This window comes from Orycteropus afer, unplaced genomic scaffold (genome assembly GCF_000298275.1).
Source record: "Orycteropus afer afer isolate SDZICR_OR568_19922 unplaced genomic scaffold, OryAfe1.0 scaffold00038, whole genome shotgun sequence".
In the NCBI taxonomy this organism is placed as follows: Eukaryota; Metazoa; Chordata; class Mammalia; order Tubulidentata; family Orycteropodidae; genus Orycteropus; species Orycteropus afer.
The window spans coordinates 1,269,539-1,287,964 of NW_006921625.1; the positions used below are offsets into that span (position 1 = coordinate 1,269,539).

Genomic DNA, 18,426 nt, shown 5'->3' on the forward strand with positions numbered 1-18,426 from the left:
GCCATGCCCCGATTTTCCACGTGGGCAACCACTGCTCCCTGGTCCGGCAGGCAGAGAGGGGCCTAAGCTCTCCGGGGGCTGCAACAATGACGACAGGTGAGGTGAGGGGGTGCTGAGGTCATGGGGGGCATGGGCAGGGGGGTGGGTTGCCGCAGGCAGTGTGGTCGTGGTCATGGGGGTGGGGGTCTCAGAATAAGGTTAAGGGAGGCCGCAGGTGCAGAGGGCTAGGTTGGGGGCTTGGGGGTTGGTGATCACAGCCCGGTGGGGGGAGGGTACAGATGGAGGGAATCCTGAGGGATGCCCCCCTGGTCCCAGGGATGCAGTGGTGCTCAGCCCAGGGCTGAGCTGGCACCAGGGAGCCAGCCTCAACGCTGTGTAACCCCATCTGCACTCAGTGAGACCCAAGAGGGACACCACCACCAGCTCCCAGGACTGCTTCCTGCCAGGTGTCACCAGGAGCACCTCAGAAAAGTGCCATGTGCCCACATTTCCCAGGATGGGGAGGGTCACGGGGAGTGGGGGCTCTGCTCCCCTTCCTCCCCAGGAAATCAGCACCCCTCTGGACCCTGACCCCAGGGCAGGGACTTCCGGTTCTGAAGGGTCTTAGAGCACCGGGCAGGGTGAGGTGGCCTCCCAGGACAGAGCCGACCTTGAGGGGAGACGTTGTCCCTAAGATACTCACCACATTAAGGGGCCCAGACGAGCTAAGACCAGAGGATGAAAGCTAGGGAGAAAAATAAAAACAAAAACAGAAACTGAAAAGGGAGGGGAGAAGGGAGAAACGGGGAGAGAGAAGAGAGAGTGTTCTTGGTGAGAGATGACAGACAGACGGAGCAGAACAAGCAGATGGGCCGCGGGGGTCAGCCGGGGGGCTGGCATGGCATCGGTCTGGGGAGGTTAAGGGGTCAGCAGGAGGGGCTGGCGGTGGTCAGCAGGGAAGGTCACTGGAGGTCAGCGAGGGGTTGGCAGGGGTCAGTCTTGGGAGGGTGCTGTAGGTCAGCAGGGGGTCAGTGAGGGCTCGGCCAGGAGGTTGGGCAAGGGGGTAGCAGAGCACTGCTGAGGGATCAGTCTGGAGGGGTTGGCAGGGTCGACGGGGGGGCTGCAAGGTTTGGTGGGGGTGATTGGGCGGGGGTCAGCGGGGAGTGGCCAGGGGGAAGCAGCTGAGGTGCTGAGACGTGTTGCTTGGAGGGCCCATACTGCCCACTCGGGAGGGGTCTAGGGGGCCAGAGCTGTGGGCACGAGTGGGGCCCCATGCCACCTCGTCCCCAGCACAGTGAGGCGGTGGCTCTGGCAGTCACCTCGCCTCTTGGGGCTCCTCTGTGGGGTGGGCCCCAGGCCTGTAGCCTGTGTCTGGGGTGGAGAGCAGACCACTGGCTTCTGTCTGAGGGTCAGGCACACGAGTTCCCATGACCACTCTCCTCAGTCCCACTCCAGCTGACACCCCAAGCGGATTTAACACTTGAAGCCCCAGTTGGTGGCGGATGGGGGCGCCAGACCAACTCAGACCTAAGAGAAAACACTGTGATGGTGTGAACACTTGGAAATGCAAAAGTGCCTTAGCTTGCTCAGTAAGCCAGCACTCAACTCTCTGAATGGAAGAGGGCCAGAGTCTGGGGAGGAGGGGCCCACCAGGGAGGCCTGAGCCCTGCAGACCTGGGCGAGCCCCCTGCTGTTGTTAGGTGCTATGGAGTCGGCTCTGACTCACAGTGACCCTATGAACAACAGAATGAAACACCACTGGGTGCTACACCAGCCTCACAGTCCTAGCTATGTGGGGCTCCAAATGGTCCCAGCATCGAAGGTAGGACCCACCCCATGGGTGCTACAGAGGGGAAGTGCATGTACACTGCGCAGCTGGTCAGCAGGCCACAGAAAGGGGCCCAGGGGAAGGGGGCACAGTTAAGGGGGCAGTGGAGAGTGGTCATGTGCCGGGACGAGGGTCAGGGGTCCCATCCCTCCTGGCAGGCACAAGCCCAGGGACAGCCAGCACCAGGAGGGACCTGACACATTGGTTCCCACATCAGCATCCTGGTATCTCTGAAGGGACATGGGAGGTGGCACCTAACCGGCCATTTCAGTGAGGCCCACCCGTCTGACTGCTGGAATCACTAAGTGGTCCCCAGAGCTCAGTAAAGCCCTGCTGTGACGCAGGTTCCCTGGACTCTGCCTCCTGATTCGGGGTGGCCACATGGGGTCATGTCAGCAGCACACATGGCAGGGGTGGTCCACACACAGGGCTCCCCTTACTGAGCCATGCGCAAGCATCCTGGGCACAAGCTGGCAGCCCCACCTGGCTGGACATCGGCCCTCCCAGGTCCCTAAGCCTGCAGCAATGACAGCTTCTTATCGCACAATTGGCAGGAACTTGCCTTTCAGACCCGCAGGGCTGGGAGGCTTGGGGACCTCTAACTCGAGTTCACACTGCGCAGGGCACTGGCAGCGAAAGGGCCGGGTCACTGGCCCACTGTACCCCTACAGATGTGAGTTGGACCCCTCCCAGGTTGCCGGGGTGGATGAGCGCTGGGGGGACGCTCCGAGCCCTTGCAGCCACCATTCCCAAAGCTCTTTCTGTCCAACTCCACCCTGAGCTTGGCCATCTTCTCCCGTGACATGTCTGCTCACTCCTTAGAGAGCTGGCTCCTGGCCACTAGGAGTCCTCCTCTCTGCTGCTAAGCACCATCAACAAGTGATGCGACATCCGCCCTGCGTGTACCTTCTCCTCCAGCTCCTTGATCTGCCTCTTCTGAGCTTCGAGCCGGTCTTCCAGCTCTTTAATTCTCTGCAATGTTAAAAGCAGGAGCATCCTCAGCACACACGACACTCAGGAACAAGTCTGTGAGGACTTTCTTGTGTACTTCCGTCACACAGTCAGAGTGGCTGGCATGCTGGCTGCCATCCCCAGGCCCCACAGTGCACAAGGAGTCTGACACTCATCTCCTTCCAAAACTTGTCTGCACCCCCATGTTTGGACCCTGACAGACACACCATGATCTGAGAAGCCCAGAGCATGGAGCCCGTCCTCGCACCACGGACTGTGGGAACTCGTGGTCTTAAGAAAGGAGGTTGGCCTGGCTCTGTGCCCCCTTGGACATGCATCTCCCTCAGTCTGCTGCCTTGCTCCACTAGCTGAGCTGAGGGCTTCTCTGCAGACCCACTTCACAGGCTAGAGTCACTACTCACAACCTCCTACAACCTCAATCATAAACCGTAATGCTGAGAGTCTGGTGACTGGAGAGTCGGGAGATGGAAGGACGTCAGCTCACAGCCTTCCCGGGGAGCAGCAGCCAGAAGAGCCCAGGGCAGCAAGTCACAGAGGACTCTCTTGCCAGGACAATTCTGGGCTTGGGACCTGCTCTTTACTTTGGTGTCAACTGCAATGCCAACTAAGGGGGGTGTGGTTTGTGTGTCCGCTCTGGACTTGAGCGTCCTGCCAGGGGTCCTAGAGGAGGCTGAGCTTTGAAGGTTTCCCATCTTATAGAGCACAGGTAGCCACAGGTGACCTTGGTGGCTGCTGGGGACCCAAGAGGCACGCAGGGAAACTAACAACCACAGGAGCCCAGCAGCGAATGCCCTGGTAACTGACCTACACTTTGGTCACACATTAACACTCTGACATAAACTTTCAACTAATAACCAGTTATCTGAGTTGGCCAGTGGGTGGCCTTGTTATCTGAGTTGGCCAGCAGGTAGCCTGGTTATCTGAGTTGGCCAGTGGCTGGACTGGTTTGCCAGTGGGTTGACTGGTTATCTGATTTGACAAGTGGGTTATTTTGCAGTTGGGGTTTCTGTAACATGGAATAACGTGCTGACAAAAGTCATTACCAGGCCAATCTTACCCACACAAGGAACTGACACATGTCATCAGTGGGGTCTCCTCATCTCTCAGTAGAAGTGCACCAGCCTGAGGTCACAAAGTGCCACTGAGGCCAAGACAAGGCAAAGGATGCTTCTTGGCCCCTGATGGCACTCACACCATTGAGGGACGAGTAAGGAAGAGACCAGGCAATCTGGGGACCAGGAAACTGGTCTGACAGGGCAAGGGGTGCAAGGATGTGAGGCCAGGGCTGGGAGGCCCTGACCATGTGGGGGCTGGCCATACAAGAGTCCTGTCACTGGAGGTCCTTGCCATTGAAGGGTTTGGTCACCAAAGGGTCCAGTCATTGGAGGACCCAGTCATTGGAAGGTCTGGTCATTGAAGGGTCCGGTCATTAGAGGGTCCAGTCATTGAAGGGTCCAGTCATTAGAGGGTCCAGTGACTCGAGCGTCCAGTCATTGAAGGGTCTAGTCATTAGAGGGTCTGGTCATTGGAGGATCCAGTCATCGAAGGGTCCAGTCATTGGAGAGCCTGGACAGTGAAGGGTCTGGTCATTGAAGGGTGTAGTTATTAGAGGGTCCAGTCACTGGAGGGTCCAGTCATTGAAGGGTCTGGTCGTTGGGTGGTCTAATCATTGGAGGATCTAATCACTGATGGTCTAGTCCTTAAAGAATCCAGTCATTGGAGGGTCTGGTCACTGAAGGGTCTGGTCACTGAAGGCCCCAGTCATGGGAGCTTGCCTTGGCTCCAGGTTGAAGCCTGGCCCACCTTGCCCCAGCCTTTAGGTCCTACTTCTCCCGGCCCTGTGCGCCCACACACACCTGCTGCGCCAGCTGCAGCAGCTCCATGCGCTCTCGAAGGATCTGTGCATCACGTTCTCGAAGCTCACTCATGACCTGGCGCTTCCATTGCTCCACGGCGACCTTGAGCTTCTCGCGCTCCTCCTCCGAGAGCAGCTCACACACCTTGGCCCCGGCCTCCTGCTGCAGGGCGTCATATAGCATGGCTTCCAGCTCCAAGATGTGCTGCCGGGGTGGTCCCGGGAGACTGTCAGTTCTCACCTGGTCCCCAGACACACCAGCCCTCCCTGAGGGATGCCAGGAACTGACCAGGAGGGAGGGGGCTCCTTCCTCCTCACCTGGGTCCATAACACTCTAGGCAGCAGGAAAACAGTGCAGGGACTCATTTCACGTCTAAATTAGTTCCACTGGCAAAATGCCTTGTCATGTCATTAAGATGAGGAAAAGCATGGTCAGCAGATATTCTGACCAGAGAGAGATGAAAACCAGAAGGGGCAGAGTTGGAGGAAGGGTGTGTCTCGAGGAAGAAGTAACAGGGAAAGAACCTCTGCTTCCACTCCAATCGCAGTTAAACCCTCTGTCTCCTTGGCTTTCATGCATTGTCCCAAACAAGGAAGAGGCCGAGCCTTTGCAGAGGTTTGTGTGAGAGTCCTCAACTCCCCTGCCCAGCCAGGCAATCCAGTCACATACCCTCCACTGTGGTCCTCTCTATACAGCCCACCCTGACTCCAAACAAGGCCTCAGACCGTCACTCCAGCTTCATCACCTTCCACTATCCCAGTGAGGAACAACAGGCTCCTCTTCCACGAGGCAAGAAGTCTCACCGGCCTTCACTTACAGATGAGGAAACTGAGGCACTGAGAGGAAAAAGTGCAGCTAATGGGGGGCCCATGCAGCCTCTGACACTCAGACTTCATGCTGCCACCAGGTCCCAAACAGGGTGCCTCCTACATCTCCATGACCATGACCACTGTCCCCAGCACCTACAGTGCCCTTTCCCAAGCTACCCCACAGGTTCACTGCCAGAATGGCTTGGGGCCAGGCCACCCCGGCCATCAGGAAGAGCAACGAGAAGCTGAATCACCAGCCAATGGAGGGAAAAGAGTAGCTAGGAGTCACAGTCCTCACCACGAATCTCTGGGGATGAGTCTGAACCCCAAAGACCCTTCACCCACAAGAAGATCCACAAAAGGCAGAGGAGCTGACCAGGCAGTGGGACGGGTCCGCCAGGACTCCCCACCCACGCAAAGACCCATGAGGGACATGTTAGCTGACAGGGTGGGGACAGGACCCCACATCACTCAGCTCAGGGATGACACTGTGATGCCAAGGAGGAAGGAAGGTGTGAGCTAGGAGCAACCATGGAGCAGAGCTGGTCTGGAGCTGGGGCGGAAATGTGGGCGCAGGCTGGGTGGATGGGGGTGTGTGGAAACCATGATGACGTGGGAACAGAACAGGCCAGGGAGCGTGGCTCACCCTTGATGCTGCTTTCCAGGTCTCCAGTTCATTGCCGAGGAACCACCAAGGATGGATACAAATGGTCGCTTTGCAGTGACTCAGGAGCAATGACACATCCCTTCCTATGGACCCCTAACCAGCTGTTGTGGGGCTAAATCTGACAGGTGGCACCCCCACCAGTGTGTCAGAGTCCAACTGTGCTCTGTCAGGCTTTCAATGGCTGGTCTTTTGGAAAGAGATGGCCAGGCCTTTCCTCTGGAGTGCCTCTGGGTAAACTTGAACCTGCAAACTCTGGGCTCGCAGCAGAGCCTATGAACTGTTTGCACCACCCAGGAATGTCAGGGATCCATCGGTTTGACCTCAAACTTCTCCCTCAGGAGAAGAATGTGAAATAAAACTCAAAATCATTTTAAGAAAAAGGACCAGTTTTGATGGTCCAATAGAGCCCGGTGGAACCACTGAGACTACGGGCCCTAGTCGCCATTCAGGTCTGGAATTCTAAGAACCCACTCCTGTGGCTTCCAGCCAAACAAAAGACACACATATGAGGTGAACATTTACATTAGGTAGATACACTCCTTGGAGAGATCAATCATGGGAGAATAGAAGGGCTGTGTATGCACAGGGAGACAGCTCAGGGGTCAGGAGTGCATGGAGGAATGGACACATGGTAACTAATGGGCCCCCCATTAGCTGCACTTTTTCCTGTCAGTGCCTCAGTTTCCTCATCTGTAAATGAAGGGCGGTGAGACTTCCTGCCTCCTGGAGGAGGAGGTAACTATGGGGAGGAAGTGGGAGGGGAGCTGCTGCATTGTGGGAAATTTCAGTCAATGTCATGAGACAAAGTGTATGTGAACTGCTGTAGGGAAAGTGAATTTGCTCCGTAAATTTTCACTGAAATAGCAATAAAAATTTAAAATATATCTGTATCTATATAGATATAGATATATGGGGGAAAAAAGCACAGATAAAAACTTCTCCCTCAGGGAATCTTATGGAAACAATTTATGAAAAACCAAATTATCAGGTTGCAGGGGCACATCTTCCCGTCAAAAATATAAAATGTCTTTAGCAGTTAATGTTCTCTTTTCTTCAGGAAAAATGACCATGAAAAAACTCCTTTTGGTTTTCCAGAAAGTTGAGGAAATGAAAGAACACATCTGTCTCTGACATTTTATCATTTTTGACTGCCACAAAATCAGCTGCCCACTGATAGGACCAGCTCAGAACCAACATCAAAGGGTGCTTCTCAAAGCAAAAGATGAAAGAAGAGTGCTGGGACTGGCTTTAAATTATCATCACAATGGCTTCCAAGAAACAGGCAGCTGAGATGCTGATCTGTCCTCTCACAGGAAGAGGAAAGCCCTGGGGCTGAGCCAGGCGCCCCCTGCAGGACCAACCGTCCCTGCACTTCATGTGCCGTGGCCCCATTTCAATCCTTTTAAGACCAATTATTTTCTGCTTTAAATTTTGTGTTGAAACCACCTTTTCGGTAATGGAAGGCATTTTGAATAAAACAAAAGTATTTTTTGAGGCAATATGGACTTTATACAATTAGTGAGACATATACGCCCCAAGGGGTCTCTGGTGCCAGGGTTGGTGAAATGAGGCCTGCTTCCTCAGATTCACGCAGTTATACAGTCCCCCACCAGATGGCTGTTGTTGTGAGGTGCCGTCAGTTCGTCTCCAACTCATAGAGACTCTGTGTACAACAGAATGAAGCACAGCCCGGTCCTGTGCCGTCTTCACAATCCCCGCTATACCTGAGCCCGTCACTGCAGCCATTGTGTCAATCCAGCTCATTGACCCTCCACCTTACCAAGCATGACATCCTTCTCCAGGGAATGGTCCCTTCTGACATGACCAAAGTAGGTGAGACGAAGTCTGGCCATTCTCGCTTCCAAGGAGCATTCTGGCTGCACTTCCTCCAGGACAGATCTGTTCCTTCTTCTGGCAGTCCATCACACTTCCAGTATTCTTTGCCAACACCACAATGCAAAAGCGCCAACTCTTCTTCAGTCTTCCTTATTCATTGCCCAGCTTTCACATGCATATTAGGCAACTGAAAACACCACGGCTTGGGTTAGGAGCACCTAAGTCTTCAAAGAAGGAACTCTGGTGGCCTAGTGCCTAAGGTATTGGACTGCTAACCAGAAGGTTGGTGGTTCAAACTCATCAGCAACTCCACAGAAGGAAGACTGGACAACTACTTCCATAAAGATTTACCACCTCAGAAACCCAAAGGGGGTCAACTATGAGTTAGAATCAACTCGATGGCAGTGAGTTTGGTTTTTTTGGGAGAAGTCTCCAGAGAGATATCCTTGTTCTTCAGCATTTTAAAGGTGTCTTCTGGAGCAGATCTGCCCAGTGCAATACGTCGTCTGATGTTCTGACTGCTGCTTCCATTGGTGTTGATTATGGAACCAAATAATGTGAGGTCTTTGACAACTTCAATCTTCTCCCCATTTATCATGATGCTGCTTATTGGTCCAGTTGTGAGGATTTTTATTTTCTTTATGTTGATCTATTATGCTATGAATGACAAACTGAAGAGGAATGGAATGGCATTCATCATCACAAACAATGTATCAAGTTCTATCCTGAAGTACAACGCTGTCAATGATAGGATAATATCCATATACCTTAAGGAGGACCAGTTAAACTATTATTCAAATTTATGCATGACCACCAAAGCCAAAGACAAGGAAACTGAAGATTTTATCAACTTCTGCAGTCTGAAATTGACCAAGCATGCAATCAAGATATATTGATTATTATTGATGATTGGAATGCAAAAGTTAGAAACAACAAAGAATTACCAGTCTTTGGAAAATATGGCCTTGGTGATAGAAATGATGCTGGAGATCACGACAGAATTTTGCAAGACCAATGACTTATTCATTGCAAACACCTTTATTCGATAACATAAATGGCAGCTATACACATGGACTTTGGCAGATGGAATACATAGGAATCAGATCAACTACATTTGTGGAAAGAGGCGATGGAGAAGCTCAATATCTTCAGCCAGAACAAGGCCAGAAGCTGATTGTTGAACAGACCATCAACTGCTCATATGTAAGTTCAAGTTGAAGCTGAAGACAATTAAAATAAGTCCACAATAGCCAACATATGACCTTGATTATATCCCACCTGAATTTAGAGACTATCTAAAGAGTTGATTTGGCAGGTTGAAAACCAATGACTGAAAAACCAGATGAACTGTGGGATGACATCAAGAACATCATCCATGAAGAAAGCAAAAGGTCATTAAAAAGACAAGAAAAGAGCAAAGGCAAAAATGGATGTCAGAAGAGACTCTGAAACTTGTTCTTGAACAGAGAGTAGCTAAAGCAAATGGAAGAATCAACAGGATAAAAGAACTGAACAGAAGATTTCAAAGAGCAGCTCGAGAAGACAAAGTCAATTATTATAATGAAATGTGCAAAGATCTGGAGTTAGAAAACTACCAGATGGTCTCAAACACTAAAAGTGGGACAGCAGTTTCCTACTAAACCCCAGATAAAGAAAATGTAGTTGGGCACTATCTGTCCCACAGATCATGGAAGGGTTCAGGACTACTTCTTGTGCTTAGGAGCTCCTGGGTGCGACAAATAGTTAAGCACTGAAAGGTTGAAGGGTCAAGTCCACCCACAGGAACTTTGGAAGAAGGCCTAGTAGTCTACTTCTGAAAACTCAGCCGCTAAGAACCCCATAAAGCGCAGCTCTACTCTGACCCACGTAGGGTCGCCATGAATCAGGGTCACCTTGACTCAACTGGATTCTTGCATTCACAGAGCGGGGAACATGTGGAAATTTGCAGGGATCCCAGGCCACTGTTCACCTGGGCACTTGGGGTCCAGTCTTTGATACCCATCTGCTTGAGCTCATGAATGACAGATGAGTGTATGCAGGTTTGTTATCCAGGGGAAAATCCAATCCTTAAATGATGTAAATAAATAAATAAATAAAAACCCACAAGGCAGCAAGCTGAACATGCTGGCCTTCCTCTGGGAATCTGCAGGAAGTGACACTGAACAGCCACGGCCCAGTGCTGCCCACAGAGCCTTGACCTTGACGGACACCATGGTGGGTGAATGTGGAGAGAGGTGGCCATAGGGACAGGCATGAGCACACGCCTCCATCTGTAGCCTGAGTCCCTACTGACTGAGGATGGTGACCCCTGAGGTGATGTGACCTCAGGGGCAGGTGTGAGCACACTCTGCCGTCTGTTACTCAAGTCCCTGCTGTCTAGGACAATGGTCCTGGCAGCTCTGCTGGGTGGACACGTGGCCCTTACCTTGTGAGCTTGGTCCAGGGACTGCTTGCGGTAGTCCAGTTCTTCATCTAGGTAGCCTTTCTGCTTACTGAACAGCTCCTAGCAACAGAGGGCCAGCCTTAGTTGGTGCCAAGTGGTGGTGGCACCACAGGGCACCCGCAAACACACCTACCTTCTCACTTTCCAGGTCAGCCATCTTCCGCTGCAGGGCTGACTCCGTCTCTTCAATCTGCTGGAGCCACTGGGCACAAACAGAATGAGCAAGTCACAGGGACCGTGGACATCCACAGGGGCCAGCCACCCTGCCTCCATGAGTCACAGGGACCCTGGGCGTCCCCACAGGCCAGCCACCCTGCCTCCATGAGTCACAGGGACCCTGGGCTTCCCCACAGGCCAGTCATCCTGCCTCCCCACCTCCATGGGGGTGGCCACAGGAGCATGCGTGTTCCCAGTGACAGGAGAACCTGGCCTCCATCCTCCAGCTCCTCCAGGGGAGGAGGGGCTGGGCCAGATCCTGAGCTCTGTGGCCATGGGGCATGTAACCATATCTGGGCTGCCCACCCCCGGGGAGGAACAATGATTTGGGGTGCAAAGAGGCAGAGTGGCCCTGGAGGGCTCTGCTGGGAGATGCAAGGGGGGGTGGCTGTCTTCCTGAGGTCACATCCTCCCATCCTGTCTCCTCTGCTCCTTGCTGCTGAAAGGTCTGGAGAGGTGGCCCTGACTACAGTCCACTGGTGGGCCCCGGGTGGTGGGGGACCAGGAGGGTGGCAGCCCTGGGAGCAGGGAGTGGGGTGCAAGGAGGCAGCCCTCAGAGGACCATTCTGCAGCCCCAGCCTCAAGGCTCTGCCTTTTGGGGAAGAGCAGTAAGGCCCAGGCCAGGGTGGGGTGGATACTTCCTCCCAAAGGTGTGAGGTGGTGCTGTTAGTGGCCAGGTCCCCAGGAGTCCCTGTGCTGGAGTGATCCTCCCCCAGGTGGCCCCGTCACGGAGCGTCCACACAGTCACCATTACCTTTTCAGCCAAGGTCAGGACGGTCCTTGCCTGGATGACGACCACCTGCTCCTCGTTGGTCAGATTCTGCCCAAAAGCAGAACACAGCTGTCAGGGCAGCAGCTCTTGGGGTGTGGCAGGGCTGGGCCATGAGCGCTGAAGCTCCCCTGGGGCTCTGACCCCCGCTCTCTCAGCACTGCTGACTGGGCACACTGTGTGCGGCCTCACGGCCTCTGACTGTGGGTATCCAGACAGGCTAGGCTAATAGCGCAGGCCCCGTGAAGCCCATGGGGGAGGCTTAGGGAGCAAGTAGCTGGGGTTCTTCTAGCCAATGAGGTCCCACCCCAGCTCAGGAAGTTTGGGCAATTACTTCTGTAGTGATACCACCTTGGAAACCCAAGGAGGAGTCACTATGAGTCGGATCCCACTCAACAGCAGTGAGTTTGGTGTTTGGTTTTGGTCCCCATGCAGAACAGGAGGGGGTGGGCTCACAGCTGGCAAAGATTCCAAGCCCCACAGCTGGCCTCCCTGCGCCCTCTCCCTGCCTCCGCCCAGGGGCCCTCTGGCTTTGGGACCAGCACTACCATCCACAGGCACCTCCAGGCCCTGGCATCTGCCCTCCGGCTGGCCTCAGTGTCCTCAAGACAGCCAGGCTTCCATAGGCAGGTGGGTGTGGAGAGAGAGCGTGGTAAGGAGGAAGGTATGGCTAAGAGGGCCCCGTGGGAGGTTTTTGTAGGATAGATGCTGGGACAGGGGACCTGGTGGATCACAGTGGGGGTAGGAGGACCTCAACAAGGCTAGGGCAGGGGACCTGGCACGGGGGGGGGGCTCATGATGCACGCTCCCCAGCCCCCTCACACAAGGGGAGCTTTTTGCTAGGACACCCTGTCAGGGTCCTTCCACTGCTCCTGGGACCGGACTCCCTGAGGGCTCCTCTTCCCCCTGCAGTCAGCATGAAGCCCACAACTCAGGCCACAGGTGGAGAAAGACTGTCCCTGTGGGGACTGTGGGCCTCCTGGACTTGCCCACAGGGCTGGCCTTCTGGCTGGGATGCCCCTTGTTCCTCCTGCTCTGGGTTCCCAGCCAGAGCTTTGTGTGATGGCTAAGATTCAAGGGCAGGGGCTTGGAGGTGGCTTCAGGGCGACCGTAGGACTCCCTGGGACAGTTAAATTGGGCTGACCCATGGTGTGACTAAATCTTTCTTCCCTTGGTGACCTTCTCCCCACAGCCCATGTGCAGCAGTGGGCAGATGGGCACCTGCTCTGCTCACCATGAACCTCTTCTCTTAGCACCCAGGGCCCTGACCACTCTGGGAGCAGATCCAGGTGTGTCCACAGGCCATTTGGGGCTCTGCAGCACTTGCTAGGGTGGGTCTGAGCCACAAAGGCACCAATGGCCTGGTCACCAGCCAGTGGCTAGTCTGTCCTGTCACCTACTGGTGATGGTCAGTCTGTCCCTGTCACCTGGCGGTGATGGCCGGTCTGTCCCTGTCACCTGCCGATGGTGGCCAGTCTGTCCCTGTCACCCGCTGGTGATGACGTCTGTCCCTGTCACCTGCCGATGGTGGCCGGTCTGTCCCTGTCACCTGCCGATGGTGGCTGGTCTGTCCCTGTCACCTGGCGGTGATGGCCGGTCTGTCCATGTCACCTGCGGGTGATGACATCTGTCCCTGTCACCTGCCGGTGATGACGTCTGTCCCTGTCACCTGCCGATGGTGGCCGGTCTGTCCCTGTCACCTGCCGATGGTGGCTGGTCTGTCCTTGTCACCTGGCGGTGATGGCCGGTCTGTCCATGTCACCTGCGGGTGATGACATCTGTCCCTGTCATCAGCTGGTGGTGGCCGGTCTGTCCCTGTCACCTGCCTCACTAGCAGGCTGCTCTTCACTTCCAGATAGGTTTGGCGGGTGTGGGCCCTGCAGGACACCGTCCTGGGGTACCTGTGTTTCTGGTTCCTGCTCCTGTGCTCGGCAGTGGCTTTGAGGCCGGGCCTGGGAAGATGTTGGCACTGGTCCAGGAGCTGCTTTCTGTGGCCCTGATCTTAGCACAGAGGTGTGCCCGATCCTGTCCCTGAGCTGGGGTAGAGGGAGCTGCGAGACTCTGTGGTGGGGTGGCCATGAATACTGGCTGTGCTGGGGGCTCCGAGGGCACCTGAGTAGGGGTCTGCCAGCCAGCTCCATCGGTCCTAGCAATGCCGTTAAATCAGCCCCATGGTCCACATGGCCCTAGGGCCTCACTCTGTCCAGCTGGGAAATCCCCCTCAAATCCCTGATGGGACCAATATCCAGAGCTGGACCTTGGAGCCTACCCCCAAAATGGCACTGAAGCCCGGGGTCCGAGCGAGGGATGAGGGCTTGGAAAGCCCCCCAGCACCTCCCACCTCTTCTCTTACCTGCTCCCCAAGTCAGGGCAGAAATGGGGTGCCATCAACACAGGGCCTGGCGGAAGTGGGGGGGGGGCGAAGAGTACAGACAGAGGACCCAGGGCGGGGCGAAGGACGCAGGCACTCAGCCGCTGGAACTCCGACCCCAGGCCCAATGAGGGCTGGGGATTTCTGAGGACAGCTATTCCACTGCCACCTCCCCACAAGGATAAGCCAAGATTTGGCACTGACAGCCCTGGGTGTCCCTGCCCACAGCAGGAGGAGCCTGAAGCCTGGGGGCCAGACCCTGAGGACCTACGTGTCCCCGCGGGCACTGCCATGAGCAGCCAAGTGCAGGAGCCGTGAGCCCAGCATGCCAACGGGCGGGTCCGAGCGCTGTGGGCGGGGCGCTGTGAGCTGGGTGCTGTGGGTGGGGCCTGTGGGCGGGGCGTTGTGAGCTGGGTGCAGGAGACCGAGGGAGCATGCACAAGTCAGGAGAGCGACATACACTTACGGCGTTATCGCCCAGGATGTCCAGCTTCTTCATCAGCTCCGAGACCAGGATGTCCTGGGAGCAGAGACAGGCGGACAGGGTGAGCGCAGCGGGCAGACTGGAGGGGACCCACTGGGTGAGCGTGGCTACTGGGCCGGGAGCGGGCTTACCGTCACGCCCTCCGCCTCGCAGTACACCTGCAGAGGACTCCTCCCGTCGTCCACGAAGGGCACATGGTGGAAGTTGATGGCAGGTGACTTCCTCTCTCTCTCCTGGGACAGGGGACAGAGGCTGGGCACACGCCGGTCACAGCCGCCCCATCTCCTCCTCTGGGTGGCTGGACCAGGATGTCCGGGGAGTAGGATGGTGACACAGGCCACAGAGTGTGGGGTCACCTGGGCGTTCCCAAGAACTCAGCCACTGTGCCAAAGTGCTGACAGAAGCAGGGGTCCTCCAGACTGGAGGGGCAGGGTGACCCCAGGTGTGGACCCCGTGGCAGCCTGGTGCCGTCACCCCGGCCAGGCGGCCCTGGGCAGGTCACTGCCCTTCCTGCTTCCCATCAGTCAGGGAGGCTTAGGTGAGAGGCTCAGGGGGAGAGGCCACAGGAGCCTGGCCACGCCCCTCCCTGCTGGGCGCGGCCAGCGCACTGTGCCCTGAGCACACCTCGAGCTCCAGGATCCGAAACTCCAGCAGCTCGTTTTGGTCTCTCGCATCCTGGACGTCATGCTTCAGCCGCGCTTCCTCGGTCTCCACCTGTTTTATCTGCGAGGCCAGAGATCAGCGACCTCAGAGAATGCCAGACCTGCCCCTCGGAGGCCATCTGCTGGACGGCTCCCGAGCCGCACGGAACAGCAGGCAAAACCTCCCTGGAGTCTGTGTCCTCAGCTGAGCCCCAGGGCCTGGGCAGCAGAAAGGCAGACAGAGCTGGGGGAGGGTTGGAGGCGCCCCCTGAGGGCAAAGGCAGGACAAGGCCCAGTGGCTCGGGCCTCGCTGGCTGCCAGCAGCCACAGGATGTCCCCAGCACTAGGCTGGCTGAGGGAGTTCCCACCACCTGCATCCGTGGGCAGTACCTGGCTCCCTTGGCAGCGCCTATGCCCTGAGAGGCTATCTAAACAGCAGCACGATGCCTGTGCTCCTCGCATGAAGCCCACACCTTCCAGAGATGCTGGGCCCTGGTCCTCACCAGCCCCACGAGCACCAACTGGAAAAGAGCCCCAGGAGGGGCCCATAGGGGCAGTGGTCTCTCCCCCTGAAAGGAACTCAGGTGAGGGGCTGCTCTGATACTGTGTGTGTGTGTGTGTGTGTGTGTGTGTGTGTGGGTGGGGGGTGTCGGCCTGCAGCCAGCAGCATAGGCTCCAGGTGAGCACAAGGCGGCACCTGTGAGCAGGCAGGTGACCAGGGTCCCTGGAGGCCACGGCACAGGCTCCAGCGAGCACACGCCCCTGGATGCGGCCTTCCTGTGCTCAGACACGTGCGGGCGGCCCACAGGAAGGCCCAGGTGCCGCTTAGCAGTCAAGGAGGGGACCAGGCCCAGAGCATGAGTCCCACTGGGGGAGGGGTTAGGGGGCGCCCTGGCCAGGGAGGAACAGGCTGGGTTCCGAGCTGCTCACCGTCCCGGCTTCCAGAAGGTTGCTCCTTGCCTGCGGCCACCCTACCTCCCAAGGGTGGTGGCACTGCCTCCCCAGCCCCTCTCTGCCAGGGGACAAGGCGACCACCAGCTACTGGTGTGCAAGTGGTCCCAAGGTGCACCCCTTACCCATGAGAGATGGCCTAAATTGCAGCCGCCTGAGTGACTGACTGTAGCCAGCCCCCTTATTCCCCACAACTCACTCAAAGTTTCCAGGCTCCTATCCCCCAAATCAGGGTGAGCCCACATGGCCCAGATCTCATCAGACTGGTGTCTCAGTGCTGTGATTGCCTGTCTCTACTTTGGTGGAAGGTCAGGCTCCACCAGGGGAGGCTGTGATGGAGAAGAGGACCATGCTCCCTCCCTGACTGCACCCCGGGGTGAAGGCATGGGGGCACCCTCCAGTCAAAGCTGAGGCCATTGGCAAGAATAGTCAGCTGTCCACCACACTTTCTGACCAGCCAAGCTCCAGCCTGGGGGTGACAGGCATAATGTCCAGAGGCCGAGAGCAGCTCTCAGTGAGCCAGCTGCTGGGTCGACCAGACCTGCACTCCCAGCTGCTCAGCAAGGGCAGAAGTGGATGTCAAGGCCTTCCACGGGGACTCTATGGAAGTCTTCCCTGAGCACCACATGGCCTCTGGACCTGGCCCCTGACCCAGCCAGACTTTCAACTTGGATGATTCCAGTGGCTTCGAAAGGCCACTCTGCCAAAATGTCACCATCACCAACACATACCCACCAGCAAACAGCAGGGACCCAACCTCCCCAGGCCCATTCCAGGCCATCGTCACCCATAGAGGTGAACAAGTTAGCCCGGAGCTACTGCCAGGGTCCTGTGGATGGGCGAGGCCTGGAAGCACCTCGATGGGGTGCTCATGGACCCCACCAGCCCCGCAGGGCTCCAAGTGGGCACCCAGATGGGTGGCCTGGGCATACCTTCTCGACCAGCTCTTGGTTTCTTCGGTACAAGGCCTGCTTCTCTTCAATCCACTTCACATCCTTGCAGAAGGAAAGGGAGTGAGAAAATGAACACGCTACAGGGTTGCATCTTAACCTCACCCCATGATCTCCCAAGAGGAGGTGCCCAGGGCCCACCAGCCTGGTGGACACTATGCTTCTGATGGCCCTGACGGTGCCCACCCACGAGAGCCATGAACCAGCTGAAGAGCAAGAAGCCTGGGGCCAGCCTTCCTGGGCCACTGCACGGCCCAAAGCTGTGCTCTTCTGCACAGTGTGTGGATGTCTTGGTGGCCAGCCTCAAGGTCAGGCCTTGGATGGTGTGGGCTTCCTGGGCACACGCCTCTTCTGTCCTGAGCCCCTGTGGCATTCCCGTCACCAGCAGTGTTGCGAGAACAAAGCAGTGTTGGGGAGAAAGCCGGTTGCCTCGGATCCTGAACTTCATTCCCTTCTGTGGTTTGCCATGTCCTTTCCATGTTTGAAAGACTCCTTTCTCCATGTGTGGTGGTTAAGTCTGTGTGTCAACTTGGCTACACCTGGTTGAGTGGCTGGGCAGCTGGGGGTAGTATTCCCCATGATGAGACTGGTAATCAACTCCATGGTGGAATCTACTGTGAGCAGCTGAGTAGCTGCCTTAGGGATGTGGTCTGCTTCCTGTATATGAGAAAAGCCTTGGGGAACGGTTTCTAGCTTATGGCACCTTGAACCCTGCATGTAGCCATGTCATTGTTCAGCAGCCTGCCATGCTCTGCTGACCTTGGGACTTTCAATGGACTTACATTAACGGCCTGCTGTGTGGTTTGGTAACATTGGGACTGTGCCATTTTATTTGTCGATCTTGGGGTTGTTAGCCTCAGCAGCTAGTAGCTGCCTGAGTGAAGAGGTGTCCCTCAATGGGCCAGGAGCAAGAGGCAGAGCTGAAGCCCAAGGTTGAGGGACTTTCACCCAGCCCCTAGAGCCTGGCACTGTGAACTTGGACTTCTACCCTCCAAATTGTGAGAGAATAAACTCCTGTTTGTTAAGGCCATCCCATTGGTGGTATATTCTTGTCAGAGTGGCACTAGGGAACCAGAACAGTGTGAGAGGGATCTACATCCTCCTCGTCGTCCTCCTCCTCCTCCCACTCCTCCTCCCCTACCTTTGTCTCCTCCTCCCCCTCCTCCCCTTCATCTTCCTCCTCCTCCCACTCCTTCCCTTCCTCTTCCTCCTCCTCCGTGTCCCCAGCCACCTTGGCCACTTTCTTTTCTAGCATAAATAACGTGACAATGTCGTTGTTGTTGTTGTTACGTGCCGTTGAGTCAGACCCGACTCAGAGCGACCCCTCCTCGGATTTCCGAGGCAGTATCACTACAGAAGTAGATTGCCCAATCTTCCTTCCGAGGAGTGCCTGGTGGGTTTGAACCGCCAGCCTCTGGTTAGCAGTCAAGTGCCCTAGGCACTACATTACCAGAGCTCTCAACGTGACAATAACATCTGTGAAATGGCCTCAGACACTGGATTGGGCCTCAGGGACTTTGCTCGTGAGGGTGGGGATGGGCCACCATGCTGTCTGTGAGGTGGTGTAGGGCTGGACTCCCAAGACACCATCCCTGCAATCTGTGTACACAGTGGCCCTGGACATGCCACACGGCAGCCCTGGGGGTGAAAGACC

The 18,426-nt window shown here is 56.1% G+C and overlaps 1 protein-coding gene across 1 annotated transcript in view; it reads right to left on the bottom strand.

Moving 5' to 3' along the window:
- Window positions 1-704: 704 nt before the first annotated feature.
- JAKMIP3 (Janus kinase and microtubule interacting protein 3) overlaps window positions 705-18,426 on the bottom strand; it is a 61,657-nt gene continuing 43,935 nt past the window's right edge. The window contains exons 12-21 of the mRNA XM_007936789.2: window positions 16,755-16,817; window positions 14,855-14,953; window positions 14,362-14,463; window positions 14,213-14,266; window positions 11,361-11,426; window positions 10,524-10,592; window positions 10,373-10,450; window positions 4,636-4,839; window positions 2,714-2,779; window positions 705-755 (exon numbers count right to left, since the gene is read on the bottom strand). Of these exons, the coding sequence (XP_007934980.1) occupies window positions 705-755; window positions 2,714-2,779; window positions 4,636-4,839; window positions 10,373-10,450; window positions 10,524-10,592; window positions 11,361-11,426; window positions 14,213-14,266; window positions 14,362-14,463; window positions 14,855-14,953; window positions 16,755-16,817 (852 nt within the window). The remainder of the gene's footprint in view (window positions 756-2,713; window positions 2,780-4,635; window positions 4,840-10,372; window positions 10,451-10,523; window positions 10,593-11,360; window positions 11,427-14,212; window positions 14,267-14,361; window positions 14,464-14,854; window positions 14,954-16,754; window positions 16,818-18,426) is intronic.